At 36.8% G+C, this 15,905-nt stretch overlaps 1 protein-coding gene across 1 annotated transcript; it reads right to left on the bottom strand.

The window, feature by feature from the left end:
- On the bottom strand, positions 4,763–14,166 carry ZNF770 (zinc finger protein 770). The gene is made up of 3 exons (XM_021401052.1): positions 13,455–14,166; positions 12,961–13,065; positions 4,763–8,871 (listed from the first exon to the last, which is right to left on the bottom strand). The coding sequence occupies exon 3, from the start codon at positions 8,737–8,739 to the stop codon at positions 6,844–6,846; it is 1,896 nt and encodes a 631-aa protein (XP_021256727.1). The 5' UTR covers positions 8,740–8,871; positions 12,961–13,065; positions 13,455–14,166; the 3' UTR covers positions 4,763–6,843.

Genomic DNA, 15,905 nt, shown 5'->3' with positions numbered 1-15,905 from the left:
ATAGACATTTGTCTAACAGCTCAATGGGCTACCATAATTCTCTTCAGATACTTTCACCTGGATTCCTACCAACTGGAACAGAACAGTGATATAAACATAAGAAACCACTGGCCAGTACTTAAAGCTCTAGAAATACTTGCTAGAAATCCTGCGAGACTGGTATATGATAACATTTCTATGGGGAACTTTCCCTCTTAAATCTATAGTGCAGCTTAACCTCTTCAAACCTACAGTTTATAGCTTTTCAAAAACGTTTTCTCTTTTTTAGCATTTACTTACGCTACTCTATCTGTCCCAGAAACCAGATATTCATAACAGAAATGCTGCATCTAGTAAAAATTCCCTACTGGAGAAAACCACCACCAACAAACAAATAAATAACAACAACAACAACAACAACAACAAAAAGGTAGATAACCCTCTTAGAAGATTTGGAGAACTGTGAAATATGAGTTGAAAAAACTTTTAGTTATTACAGTATCATAAAAAGTCAACAAAATTTCAGATTGACCTTTCAAAATATGACTTAGATTGCCTGTAACAAAGTTTCTACACTAACATAGAATTCTGTCACTAGTTACTACTAAGGGTGTCCAGGATATGCTTTTCTCCACATCTGTGTATAGTATCAAGTCTTTTATTTTGCCTTCTCCTGATTACTCAACTTTGTGCTATTAATCATAAAGAAGTTCACTGTGGCACAGGATGGCATTTTGACTAGACCAAAGAGCAAACAGTCCTTTACATCACAGATTCAATATTTCTAACAGGGAAGATTTTAATCTTACTGAGTTCCTGTAATACATACATCCTCAGTAACCAACTCAGATCCTTTTTTCCTAGTACTCTAACCAAAGAAGTTCTAGGACACCATAGATTTAAAAGTAATAGTAATGAAAAAGAAATATATACATGCACCTTGATGTGTTTTCAGAAGCAATGCTATCAGTTCAGCATTGCAAGTGGTATCCTGTCCAACCTACAAATGCTACAGCACCAATTCCTCCTTCTTACGAAAAAAATTAATGAGAAATACATCTGTTTGATGGAAGAACACAAGACCTTTATCACTGAAATGAGATTCTAAAAGCAAATCATTTCCTTTTTGCTAGTGCTTGCATGAAAAATGTTATGGAAAGTTGATCCTATTTAGAGAATCAATGGAAAAGTAGACCTTCAATCATATATCCTTTCTCACAATATAGAAAAAACAGATTGCAGAGAAAACTGAAGCATGTCTAATATGTACCATAAAAGTTAATAGAGAACAATTGTAAGACGCTGAGAGCTATCTCCAGTTGTCCTTGAGTTTTCAGTAGGATATCTTTCTAGAACTTTTCATCTTTGCCTTTATATTTTTTTAGGTTTTTGGTAGACATTTTCAGCAAGGCAGCAGGATTTTAAGAAAGGATAAAATAGCAATAAAACATAATACTTTCTGAAAACAGCAAGTCATGTTGGTGTAATACTGAAAAATAATTCAATAATTTCTCTTGCTGGAAAAAAAAAAAACTACTGCAATATAAACAGCAATTTATGTAACAAAAAAAATTTAGCTTATTGTCAAAGACTTTTCCTCTGCTAACTGCACTGGCATCAGACACACTATTAAATTCCTCAGAAAATTCTTATGATGCTATTTTCACTACCCAAGGAGCTGCTGATATTAAGACATACAGGACAAAGTACAATACAGAGTTAGCTATGGCAAACAAAGCAGCCAGGATACAACTTCAAAGATGTTCGCAATGTCATGAAAAAATCATAACATCAGTCCTAAAAACTATCCTCAAATTGACAGACACCTGAGGTGTACAGAAGGTTTAGCAGATTTCTACTCAAGTTTGGTAGGATTTCATTGTCACAAACTGGATCCACTTCAAAAATGAAGTAAACACTGAGGATATCAGTTGAGTGTCTGTAGCTCGGCAAGCTATGTTTTCAAACAAATACAAAGCATTAAAATGTATATTCTGTTTAAAGAAAGAAAAAGCATAGATAACACAAATTTGCATGCTGAGAAAGTAGTGTTTCCCTTGAATTTAGTAGAAATTTAGTTAGTCCAATGCATTAGCAATATACATGGGAGACAGCATGGGTATATATTTTCTTTTTTTTTTTTCATAATAGTGACAAAATAATTTTCTGCATTCCAGTGCCACATCAAGCGAAGCAGGAAGAGGCAAAGCTAGGTAGCCACCATTTCTATATGCTCTTAACTACCCTAAATACCCAAACCACTTGCAGTGAAGGACACGCTCCACTGTTTACATCATGGCTGGTCACCTTCTGGCATACTCATGCTCTGCTTCTCATACCACTCCTTCAAGTGTGTGGCCCCAAACTCACCAGTTCCTCAGACCCATACATGGGCCCTCGGACCTCTTTCACATACATTCTTGTCAAGACACACACATCTCCTCTACAAACTCTTCCAATTTAAAAGCCTTAATCACCTTCTGTATACCATATTCTACTTCATTACTCATGCATCTCACGTACAGCCCCAACATTTATTTTCCTCATAGTTCACTGTAGCTAGACTATCAGAGAACTGTGGAGCTTTTTGGGACAGGTACCCAAGGCACTATTCTGCGTACCATGGCAGCACGTATGTGACAAACAACTCCATGACTCTGTGAAGTCACATACAGGGTTTCACAGATCCATAAACATTAGGATCAGGTATACTGGAAGAATTCCAGTGAAGAGGAAAAAATTACATCAGGTACATAGCAGAATCAAGTCGTACATCAGCAGATCCAGGAAGAGGATGGGAACTAAAATGGTGGAGTGTACAAACAGAGCAGAATTTAAAAACTTGTGGCAGAAAACGTTCATGCTAGAACAGCGGCTTCTGAACAAGGAAATGATCAATTCTACTTGTGTGTGACTTTGTTGATACAAGGATGATTAACACATTAACGGACTTGGAAGATTCACTTTTTAAATAGATGCTAAAAAAGCTGCTGCGTAAAAGCTGCTTGACAGACTTATACAAAGAAGTATAATTAGTAAGCTCAGCCTGGAGAACATAAGGTATATGAGAGCAGAGAAAAGTCACTTCTGTAATTTCCGTTTTCCTTATAACTGCTTCTCAGCCATCAGACCATAAAAGCCAGGCTGTTAAGTTCAGACTTGCATTTAAAAAAATCCACAAAACCTTGCGCTAGAAACATGAACCATGACCTCTTTAGTTATTTAGGACACCTAGACATTTGGAACATTATTACCAGGGGCAATTAGAAAGATCAAATCTGTAGTCCGTTTGATTTAAGAGTCATCCAACTGTACTTATCTAAGCATTACTCAAGTGAGGTACTGTTGCTAGAAAGCAGCCAGAAAAACTAAGCATTAAATCCAGCATCACAGTTCAAAGCCTAAAGGTCTCATTAACTTCAATTAAGTTTCTTTTGTATCTGTTTCCCACTTGTCTCATTAACTTTTCTTCTTGGCTATAGGAATAATAGTGAGAGATCACAGACAAGTGAAAACCTAATTGCTTACTGAGAGGTAACTAGAAAAATGATTGTTTTTTTTTTTCCTGTTTTCTTACAGTTTCTTTTTTTTCTAATTATTTTTTTCCTGTACATATATATATATATTCAAGTTGTGACTTTCTGCAAGCATCACAAGGATAGCGTGGCAACCACATAAAATCATAACTGTTTTAAAATCAACCACAGCTGTTTTCCTAGACAGAAAATGGACTGTGATTGGATAGTACTGCAGTTCCAGTGAATTTAGTATTGTATACTTCATTTGCCTTAGAAAAAAATCCCTTTAACCTTCTTTTGTTTAAAATATTTGTTACTTCTTTTATGTCACATAGAACTTCCTCACAGCTGAATCCATGCAGTTTTGTAAGTTCTCCTGAAAGAAGTTCACTATTATCATAGGGGGACCTACCATTTTCCTATTTACAGTATGCTTTAGTTTTGTGCATACTCTTAAAACAAACAAAGCAAAAAACCACTACATTTCTGTGAGGTTATTACTGCTATCCATCAGCTCATTCCATGGCAATCTTTATGCCACCAAATATACTTCAGAGACTGATGGCTTGAACTTGCCTGGAAGCATGATGGAAAATGACTAATATAATAATGAACAACATGCATATTATTCTTAACACTTTGAAAAATCAACTCTAGCTCAAATTCTCAAAAGTACTTGGAGAATTTAGTGTCAACTTCAAGAGGCAGGATTTCAACCTTAGATTTTTTTTTTTCCCCTGACTTGTAGACGACTTTTTACTTATGTCTAGTTGGTTAATGCTACAACTCCCCTAAAACTGTGAATTTATACTAGCACAAAACTTCTGATAAAAATAACAGAGCCATATAAGCAAAATGGCCATTACTGCCCTTCTAAAAATCCCATGGAGCCCAAATATTACCTTAGTTACCCAATGAATCAGACGTCAATATTCTTTTTCTTCTACTTGTCCCTCAAATTTAGCTTTCTATATTTATCTTTCCCCCATTTCACTGAAATTGATATTTTCAAAACATTCAAAGTTAATTTTTCTCCAAATGTTATGCTTAAACATAATTTTTCAAATGACTGTGACTTCTTAAAAAAAGACTTACTCTTTCAAAATATTTAACTTTATTTATATAGCAAAAAAAATCTGAAAGAAAACCTATTTGTTCTAACATGCAAAGTGTTAAATTATTCCAATATCTAGTTTAACTTCTCTGCATACTGAATGTTATATAGTTTCAACACACTGACATACACATAAAGTATACAATAAAAGTGCAATATAAATAAAATAGTTTATTAGAAGTATCTTAAGAGCTCTACAATACACTTGCAAAATGTTTTATGAAGTATTTTCTTTCAGTATAAAACAACTCACCTGGAAAGAAAAAAAATCTAGTATATAACAACAGTCGTTCTTATGATACTGAATTAGCCCATCATATAAAAATCAGAGTAACTATTTCATTCTCTCTGAAAGTGGGAAATAATAACACACACAAAAATATGGTAAGAACTCTGTTCATCCTTCGTTTATATCAACTACTACAAAGCTTACGCCACGACAAGACCTAGAGAAATCGCATCACAACAACAAAAAAAGTTCACTTAAATATTTAAATAATGAAAAGAACGCCACATAACTTACAGTTCTGTTAATTTAGATATAGGATAAAAAACCTCAGGATTAAAATATTCAGGAGTTGCATGACAAAGGAAAATGTACCACAAGTTTAGGTTAGATGTTACAAAGAAATTCTTTACACAGAAGGTGGGGAGGCACTGGAGCAGGCTGCCCAGAGAAGCTGCGGATGCCCCATCCCAGGAGGTTGTCCAAGGTCAGGTTGGATGGGGACGTGGATGGCATCCCTGCCCAATGGCAGGGGGTTGGAACTAGATGATCTTTAAGGTTCCTTCCAACCTAAGCCATTCTGTGATTCTATGATTCTTCTTCAGAAAAAAAAAGAAAAAGAAAAAGGAAACTTCATTCTTTTCTCGAGGAAAGCTCCACTGCACTTACACTTTTTGCCAGACCCACATGAACAGCAGCTAAAGCTCTCTACTTACCAGAATTATAACCACAGATTCTACTCACAAAACCAAAACTACTTATTCTGAGCTAAAAGTCATTTTTAGTCTCTTATATTTAATGTAACAAGAACACGATTTCCCAACAAAACTACTTGCCTGCTTTATCACACCTTAGAGAACATTTCTTTTACTGGTGCAATATGCACAACAGAAGGAACAGATAACTGCATGTGTACTATCCATGATAATTTTTTGCTCGCAGAAAAATAATTCAATATAGAATGAAAAAAATATAGAAAAGGGATACTGCAAGAAGTGGAAATAACTATGTGGTAAAAGGGATTGAATATAATCCCTGCTAGTTTAGCACTATCTATTCATTTTACCATAAATAAGGAAAAGATCTAATTTCTCACCCATAGATCTCCAAGCACATTACAAATGTGGAGTTGGTTTTTTTCTGTATTAACTGTTCTATAATGCTAGGCAACAGTTTTTCCTCATTAAATATTATTTTCCACTTCTTCAGCTTTTTCTTTTTTCTGCATCTTGTTCATCTAAAATTAACTTTCACTCTTTTTGAAAAAAAGCGTGAACTAAATACAGCAAATGTACACAACATTTGAATACTTGCTTGCAATGTACAGGAAGCCAGAAGAAAAAAGTGTGACCATTTCTCCTGTATTCCAGAAGTTGCCTTTTTGTCTTTACTTTTTGAAAATTATCATTGAACAGCTTAGTATCATAAAAATACTATACAGGAAAAAGTATGGAGCACTGCAGAATGCCACAACACCATCAACGCAGTAAAAATGTGTATTTAAAAATACATTTTAAGAAACGAAATATGAAGTAGCTTTCTTATTGCTTTGTTTTTAACCGTCTTCTCATAGTTACCAGATATTATAATCAAGTGGGCAGTTCTGAAAACAGCAAATTAACTCTTCATCAGGTCGGCTTCACAACATAAAAAGATAAACCTGTTCAGTCAGCTGTTCAGTTTAGCATAATCCTTTTAATAATCATGCAATCAAAAATGTTAATGTATAATTTCAGGGGACAGTGTCCAGGTTCAACAAAAACAATATAGTCTTTGGTTGTTGCTGCCTGGAACTCAGCTTTAGCCTTTCTTTAAAGTGAGTAAGGTGATGTCTTTTCAAATGTGGAGACTGTCGGAAATTTTTACCACAAACTGAACATTCAAATGGCTTCTGTCCAGTGCATCAAGTAATGACTTTCAAGCTCAGAAGGTGATTTAAATGTCTTAAAGCAGAGACTGCACTGATACAATTTCCTTTTTTCAATACTTTCAGAAAAATCGTGCCACTAACTATAACAGCTTTGCTCTGTTTCCAACAATTTACTACACAAGTAAGGCTCTGTGTTTCTACTGCCAGTGTCAAAAACAATGTCCCCTGACTCAATTTCAACTTTGATTTCAGCTGCTTGATTTGACTGAGTCAGCTCAAATTCTTGAAAGCCAGGCGCCTGTGAAGGTGCTTGAGAATAACCTGAATAACCTACAGGCTGAGAAGACTCAAATTCAATGTGATCTTCCTGATGATTGAAAAGTTTGTTCAGATTTTCAAATTCTACCTGGCAAACAGGGCCTTGATAGGAGTTCTTTTCAGAATGGGTGAGCTGATGTCTTTTTAAGTGAGCTGACTGTCTGAATGTCTTCCCACAAACACTACAGCCAAAGGGCTTCTGTCCTGTGTGTATAAGGTAATGTCTTTGAAGTTTGGATGAAGATGGAAATATTTTTTCACATCTGTCACATTTACACACTTTGTGTCTGTTATGTATATCTTTAGTAGGAGCTGAAAAAGCATAGTGAAGTACTTCTGGATTATCAAAGAAGCCATCATCCAATGAACCATAAAAAGCATCGCCCCTATTACACACAGCATCATTGATGCTTAACATGCTTTCACCAGTAAGCACACCTTTTAAATTAATTCCTACTTTGAGAGGTTCTAGGTGCTCCTGCCCGTATAATGGCACAGCAAACCTTCTTTTCATCCAACTAACTGCCTTGCACAGATCAAGCTTGCTACAGCAGTCCTTGAAAGATTTAGTGGAAACATTCTTATCAGAATGGTGATCTCTAACTGCAACCAGGTCAGGACTCCTAAAGTGACCTGATTTCATTTTTTCTCTGCCAGTCACAGAAAAATCTGATACCTTTCCTCCAGTGCACTTTAGCTTCATCAGGATCTTACTTTTCATGCTGACTGTGCAGCTGCGTGCTGTTGTGCAATTTGAGCTTTTCTCATTTCTTAGATAACAACATTTATGCAAATTTAGGACTTCCTCTGTTTCAAAACACTGCTCACACTCTGGACACTGAAACGGTATGACATAAATCGAATAAACATCACATGGGTCATTCTCCAGCAACTTGAGTGTGTCAGCATTCTCAAAACTATCCATCTTTCTTTCTGACAGTTTCTGTAGTCTGAGATATTTAGTTTTTCCTTTGTATATGATATTGGAGACAGTCTTATTTCTGGCATGGAGTTGTTTGTGCTTCATGAGTTTGCTCTGTATTTTAAACTCCTTCTGACAAAAGCAGCACCGAAAAGGCCTTTCTTCCGTGTGTGTGAGCTGATGGATTTTCAAATGTGTTGACTGTCTGAAAGATTTGCCACAAGAAGAACACTTAAAAGGCTTCTGACCAGTGTGAATAAGGAAGTGTCGTTCTAGCTTAGATCTTGACGGAAATGTCTTGTTACATGATTCACAAATGTGAGTTTTCTTTCTCCTTCCGGTACCATGTAGACGATCTGCCTTCTGACACTGATACAGCATCCACCTCTCTTCAGCTGAGAAAGACTTCCAGCACACAGAACGTTGAAATACGCCACAAGTGACCCTGTCCTGCTCAGAACTCACATATTTTTCTTCTTGTTTGATACTATTCTGATAATTTTCATTATGAAGCTGCTGATGCTTCAATAAAGTAATTACATTTTTGAAGTTTCTGTGACAAAAAATACACTTAAAAGGCAGATTATGGGTTAACTGATGCCTCTCCAGATGGACCAACTGCCTAAATGTTTTATAGCACACATGACATTCAAATGGCTTTTGACCAGTATGTATCAGATAATGTCTTGCTAATTTTGATGGAGTTTCAAACTGCTTATAGCAAATGTCACAAATATATGGCTTTTTCTTGGGTATCCTGTTAGCTGTTACACAATGCTGAATTCTTAACATTGTTAAAAAGCAGTTATACCTTGCCTATTGTTAATTTCTTCAGGTGAATATTTCAAGTGAAATCATCAATTGTGCACTTAAGTGGCAGGCTGTAGAAGCAGTATGTTTTCTCAGCAGAGATCCCACAGGTCCCTAAAATAAGAAAAAAAAAAGAGTATTTTAGCCTATATTAATACAAGATTGATTGCCCCCTCTCCCCCTTTTTTTTTTCCCCTCTCCATAGGAGACCAAAAGCATCCAGAGAACAATATTCCTGATTTAATTTAGTTTAAAATGCTTTCCTGATAACAGAGTATTCACTTGTTATTTTACATAATACTGAAATCTAGACTACTTTTCAGAAGAAGCAAGTTTAAGTAACCAGTGCTGTAAAACAGATATTATTTAATCCTACCTGTTATTTTTAAGTTACCTATAGTTCAGCTACATTACCACATTTAGGTTATTTACAAATAAAGGATATACTTAAAAAAATCAACAAAACTTATTACAGTAAATTTCTTCCCTACAACAGGAATTCTAAATCCCATATACGGAATTTATGAATATGATATAAAGAGGTAAAAGCTTGGGATTCTTGGACTTAAAAAAAATTAAAATTAAGTGAATGCAATGTTTGTAGGAAGTGAAAATAAACAAGACATTGAAACAAAGCACAGACTTACTATTTACTTTTGTGTGTTCTGTATGCAGAACGAACAGTAATCATTTTTGCTTTATCTCAGAATAGCACATACAAGAGCCAGCCATTGAGTATAGCAGAATGTAACTGTTAAATATCATCAGAATGCGGATGGAACTCAGGCTGTTTACTGTACCACAACCAAGCTAGCACATCTGAGTTACAATACTTAACCATGCATACGCTCTTATGTCATTGTAAACATAAACATTATCTTAAATCATTGTAGTGAATGTTTTAGAATAAACCGAAGTCATGAACCAGTCTGTTTTATCCCCCTGAAATTTTCAAGTCAGAACACACTTAGGCAATATGCTGTGTCTCAGCTGAAGCACAATGACATGAAAATAAGAAACTTCTCATGCACTTAATTACTCGCATCTTTAATAAAATATTCATAGGAACATCTCAAGCAACCATTTAGCTCAAGCCCTCCACTCATATCAGAAACAGCTTCCAAAGAAACTTAAAACACTTCTACCAAAGGGAGTTAACTTCACCAGGGTTCCCTGTCCAATGTTTGTCCTTCTCACCAAGCTTTCCTTGTGCTCAGCTGAACCTTTCTTTACTAGAAAGTTACTTATTTTGTTCTTCACCCTATGAACATTAGAAAACAATTAGAAGTTGTTCCCTGACACTACTCTTCTATTACAAAAATAAATAAATAAATAAATACATACAAAGTTCTTCCCCCTCCCCCCAAGTGTTTCTTTTAGGTTCACTTTTTAAAAGAAAGAACTGATCGGTGTTATTAATCATCTCTGGACTAACTTCAATTGGTCACATCCTAAATTGCAGTGTCTAAGACAGATGAAGTATTCTTACTGTTGTGGTTTGGAATAACTGCATGAAAATACTTCTGTGGAATTACCTATATCACCTTAAATAAAAAGGGAAAGGGATGTAAGGAACAAAACTTCAAAACAAAGCTTAAGAAGGCATGAAATAACTTCAAGGTACACAATACCACAAATTATAGTTGGTGAAAATTTATTTTGATACTATAACTCACAAGTTGTTTAATTCTGGTGGCATGTAGAAAGAATAATTTATTCAGTGTTTCTAAAAGCTCTGTCTCCTCCCAAAGAGACGATGTCCCTATTTTTTAAGAATTCTGAAATACCTGAAAAGTTATTTAAAGTAATTCCAAAGAATAAAAGCCTACTACAATGTAAAGCAAGAGATGAGATTTAAGACACATGCATAAGAGAATAAAAATACATGATAAACCAAGGTTTTTCTTAGGTTCAACAAAAAGAAACTTGGTCATCTTGTAGGATCTTTCCATCTCTCACAGGCATGATACTTAATGAAATAACGTTTGGATGTGTGCCTTAGACGCAGGTGTTATTGTACCAAGGAGTAATCTAATCTCAGTTGTTCAAGATAAGACTTAACACTATGGAGCAGATGAAAAAGTCAACTTTTCCTTTTCTATTTGCTTCCTATATAACTTTAACAGCTACTCAGTTTCAGCCTTTTGAAGATGCAAAACACAATGCTCTTAGGAGACCCCCTTTTCCTCCTAATTGTCACATCACATGAAGGCAAGGAGTTTAGAGCGAATATATGACACCAAATGCTTTCTAGTTTGTGCTTCAGTGAATGCAGAGATAGGAAGGCTGAGAAAACTAGTATGCTTCTCAGCTGTGCTGGAACTTCCTGTACAGCTGCGGTTCAAGGCAGCCTCCATTAGAATTGAAGGAAAACCTCCTGAGAAAGAACTGTAAAGACTGACAAATTTTAGCTAACATGCTGTCACACAGATCTAATTTACACATCAGGAAAGTACTCAAACAGTAGAGTGACGTGCAAAGAAAAAAGTCCAAAGCGAGAGACAGCTGTGGCATATTACACAAGGGATTTTGTATTTAGCTTATAAATGTATTAAAGATTCTATCTGATGAATGAGGAAAGTGTTCTGAAGTAAAAGGTGTCAAAAGCAGAGTAGAGCTGGTCATTTGCCACTAAAAGACTTAAGGCTCAAATAAGGCAATGCAGGAGAAAAATGTTAAGAAGTGCAGCTCTGTGTGACCAAAAGACATTTTCAAATTTAATTTACTAAGGACAGATTTCTCCATATCTATTTCATTGTGAACTACGCCTTCCACATCTAAAGAATAAACATGCTGCTGCTGCTGAAGATCAAAGAACAAAAGACAAGTTTGGAATATTCTCTTCTGCAAGCTCTGGAAATACACACAGGCTTGTCCTAATTAGAATCCATGAAAGTACTTCCCTATGTGATACAGATTTAGTTTGTAGACTAAGCCCAGTTTAATATTAAATTGACACTACTTCTCATCTTGGCTGCAAGGTCATGCAGAAAAATAAAGATGTAGGCCACTAAAGGTCCATAAAGGACTCTGCCATGTCTAAATATTATTTAAATACATATTATTTTTATTTATTTTTCAGATGACAGCAAGCTGATAATCAGAGAAGGTCTAAAGGGAAAAAAAAAATCAACAAAAAACTGGAAGCACACTTCAGTAAGAAGACAGACAAGATTTTCTATTGATGAGGAATATTCAGCTGGAAGATGAACAACTTACTAGGTAACAATTACAAAGAAAAGACCTGGAGGCAGTTAGAACAGATGTTGAGTATGCAAACAGCATACTGTTATACCAGGATATATAAACAGAAACAGATCTTGAATGGCACATAAATCTCCCATGCTACTGCTTAGAACTCAACTGGAATATTCTATCCTGTTTTGAACACTGCCCTTCAAATTCAATGAAGTATATGAACAAAATGGAAGGAGTCCAGATACAAAGATCAATAAAGATCAGAGCTTACATGCATAATATATTGGAAAATATTAAAATAATCGGGAATGTTTATGTTAAAGGAGAGGAGACTTGATTAAAAAGAAAAGCAAGACAAACAAGCTAAAAAAAAAAGTCTGCTGTAAGGAAAAAGAAAATTGTTCCTCAAGCCTAAAGCTGTGACTAGAAATGGATTCAAATTACAGGAGGATTCAAGTACATTAACCTTACAGTTATACAGTCTTGATAAGTATAAAAGTAAGTTGTTGGAGGTAGAGCAGTCTCCCCGCACACCAGTAAAGTCCTCAAAAAGAGGTTGCACAGAGGCTTCTCAGGTTCCCTCACTCTGCTTTGATGCATGGGAATAAACACAAAATGAATGTTCTTGCCTGTTTTCCTATGACTCATTAATGTAATTCAAAACTTAAGAGCTGAAAATTCAGTGTTTCCAGATTTGCCACTAAAGGATTATTCTGCCTTGCTAGTATATCCTCAGGCCTCAAGAAATGCTAATGTGTATAGCTTTCCAGATAGTTTCAAAAAAAAAAAAAGGCAATAAACACGTTAAGACACATGAAGTGCTTCTTTAATTAAATATCATTAATTAACTACAATACATACAATTGAAAATCTAGCTGCTTATCTATGAAGCATAGCATGCAACAGAAGTACAAATCTGACTACCAAAACAAACACATTCCACACCATTTCCTCACCTGTCCTCTGGAGACAAGGTTAGCGTGCCGCACAGAGGGAAAAGCTTACCAGAAACATGATCTTTAACACAGAAATCAGCATCAAGCACTACAGCTCCTCGAGGTTAGCACATCTCATTTGCCCCTGTTTTCCATGTATTTTCCAAAGCATTATCTGAAACAAAACCAAAAATATATAGATGAGGAGTAGCAGCGCTAGTTTAACAACAGAACTAAGTTTTGCTGAAGGGACTTGCAAACTGAAACTGACCCACCCCAAACGCTGAGACAATTTCGACTTTTCCTTCAAACAATACCCTCTTAAATACATTTAAACCAATTAACGAAGTGGCTCCTGCAGACAACGAATCAGCACACAACCGCCGGGAGCTTTTCCACATCAGCAAGCGGGGTCCCTGCAGGGCCGCGGCGGCCCGGCTCAGCCCTACCCGCAGCAGCCCGAGCGAGCCCAGCCCGAGCCCAGCACCAGCGGTGCCTGGGGACTGTGCCGCGACCCATCGCGCCGCGCTACCGAGACCAAGCGAGAGCAGAGAGGAGAGGAACCTTAAAAGACACATCCATCCTACATACACCATCGCCAGCCAACCCGTGGCTGCCGTCGCTTAAACGCTTCCCCCGGATGGTGCCCGGACGCCGGGAAGCCCGGAAACCTGGGCCGGAGCTTTCCGTTCCCATGCGTGATGCGGCCTCGCCGCCCCCTGCCCGGCACCAGCCTGCCGCGGGCAGCGGGGAGCGTCTGGCCGCACTGGGACGAGGGTACCTCTCTTGGCGAGGGGAGCGTCTGAAACCTTCGCTGATGAGACACCCCTGAGGGGTTGGAACTAGATCTCCAAGATCCCTTTCTACTCAAACCATTCTGCGGTTCTATGGAATTACACTGTCACGCAACCAGTGGACAAACGTGCCAAAGCTTGCAGCGTAGGAGATTAGGAAGTGTCACTGTCCGAAAATATCTCCAATAGCTTGTGCATACAGCAGTAATAATTTTTTCAGAGTCTTGCCTCTCTTCTGCAAGAGAGGGGCCATGGAAATGGAGGAGTATGTGGGCAGAAGAAGGCGACTGGAAACCCCAGGGATGATGGCAGGTCCATCAGCTTCTGCAGCCTGGCTGTGGCTGGCCTCAGTTCTGCCAGGCAAAGGCCAAAAACTGCCAGAAAAAGGCAGAAACTCTTTATTTCAGAAAGGAACATGCAGATGATATAGCAGAGAATAAGAGATTCACCACAAAAGATTGTTAATAATTAATAAAATGCAAAAATATGGATGAGGCTGATGGTGTGCTCAGACTGCTGATTATTATGCTGATGGGCACTGTTCTGCTCTACTTTCCTCTATCTGCGTGCTTTCTCCATCCTTCTGCTTAAACTGAATGTAAGCTCTTTGGGACAGAGCATTCCCAATTACAGACATGTATTTACCTTCTCAGCAAATATGAGTGGAGCCCACATTTCCACTTCTGTTGTTCCCACACAGGCAGCACCAACTGGTGACTGCACAACATCTCTTTGCAAAAGAGAGAATGGACTTTTTTGTACAGTGCTTAGCATAAGTGAGTCCTGAGTTATGGCAGAGTTTTAAAAGAATAGAATAATGATAAAAGGGAATCCAGAATGGTACAGATACAGCATGACAAAAGGTTCCACAGGGTGAGCATTTGTCTTTGGTGTTTACTTGCTGTGATACAATACTGAGCAGGATTCAAGAAATAACTGGATATTTATCTAGAAAGCAGCAATATCCAGCAAATAAATAAGTAAGTAAATATATAAGTGAAACAGATTGGAAGTGACATAAAGATTCATGTTTCAGGACAAAAAAAAAAAATCCACTCAGCCTAATGGCATTGTGAAGAATCTTTCCATCTGGACTAGTGACTTCACATGTGTGATTTTCAGTTTCTTTCTGCAAACTGTAGGTAGAAGAGTACAACACAGTGTTGGAAATGAGATCTAGTAGAGATAGACCTTTTATCTTATATGGTCTGGCATTTTCTGTATTTCAATCCTAGTAATATTTACTTTTCTCTAGTTTAACAACCAGATGAATTCCCTCTTCTCCAGCGTGGTAAAAGCATGGTCAACAAGGCACGTACAAGAGAGGCTTGCATCCATAGAGGGTCATGGTCCCTAGCACTGACTTTTTTGTAAACAGCAGCCATGCTTCTGGCTAGGTATTTCTTTTTCCCAGTCCCAGAATTGGGCTGTATGCAAAACCGATATATATGCATAAATGTTTGTCAATGAAAATAATAAGATTGTGACCCTGGGGCATACAGCATACATAGTACAAGCCACTGCAATATGCTACCAGATGAGTAAGGGATATTAAAACATAGAATTTGATTATCATTCCCTCTTTGGGTAGAATATACACCCAATCACCTCTACCTTGCTGTTGCAGAAAACAGATAGATATCCTGTTGCTAAAAAATATATAATAATAATAATTAGTTGCTCATGGATTCTGTATACAGTAATGAAAGAGAAGTTGACAGCATTTACAGGGTTAAGCATAAGTTACTTCTGTAGGCCCAAGTGTTTGATAAATAAATAAAACAGGGTTACACTGAAGTAGTCTGTGTGATTGTTATCTAATTTGGCATTCAAGAATTTAAGCAAATCTGGCTCTGGTGTTAGCAATAGTGGACTTGATGAACAAGTACACTTCATCAAGTATACTTCATGAACAAGTATATATGGACTTGATGATCTTGAAGGTCTCTTCCAACCTGAGCAGTTCTATGATTCTATGATTCTATGATAATGTCACTGACTCTATGATAGTGCCACATGGAAGATTTTTCTATTATTTTTTTTATTTACTTATTTATTTCTATTATTCTTTTATTTTTCCAAAGAAAAATAAAAAAAGAAAAAAAAGAAACAAATTTCTAAACTGGAAGAACTGGACAATACTATAGTTTTACTATCTAGAACTGAATTTCAAGATCTTGAAATGCTGAATTGTCCCCTTTCGAAAGAAAGCTGTTTCCTA

Source organism: Numida meleagris, chromosome 6 (assembly GCF_002078875.1).
Source record: "Numida meleagris isolate 19003 breed g44 Domestic line chromosome 6, NumMel1.0, whole genome shotgun sequence".
Taxonomy (NCBI): domain Eukaryota; kingdom Metazoa; phylum Chordata; class Aves; order Galliformes; family Numididae; genus Numida; species Numida meleagris.
Note: the sequence above shows the minus strand (reverse complement) of the source record. Positions and strands in the feature narration are given on the sequence as shown.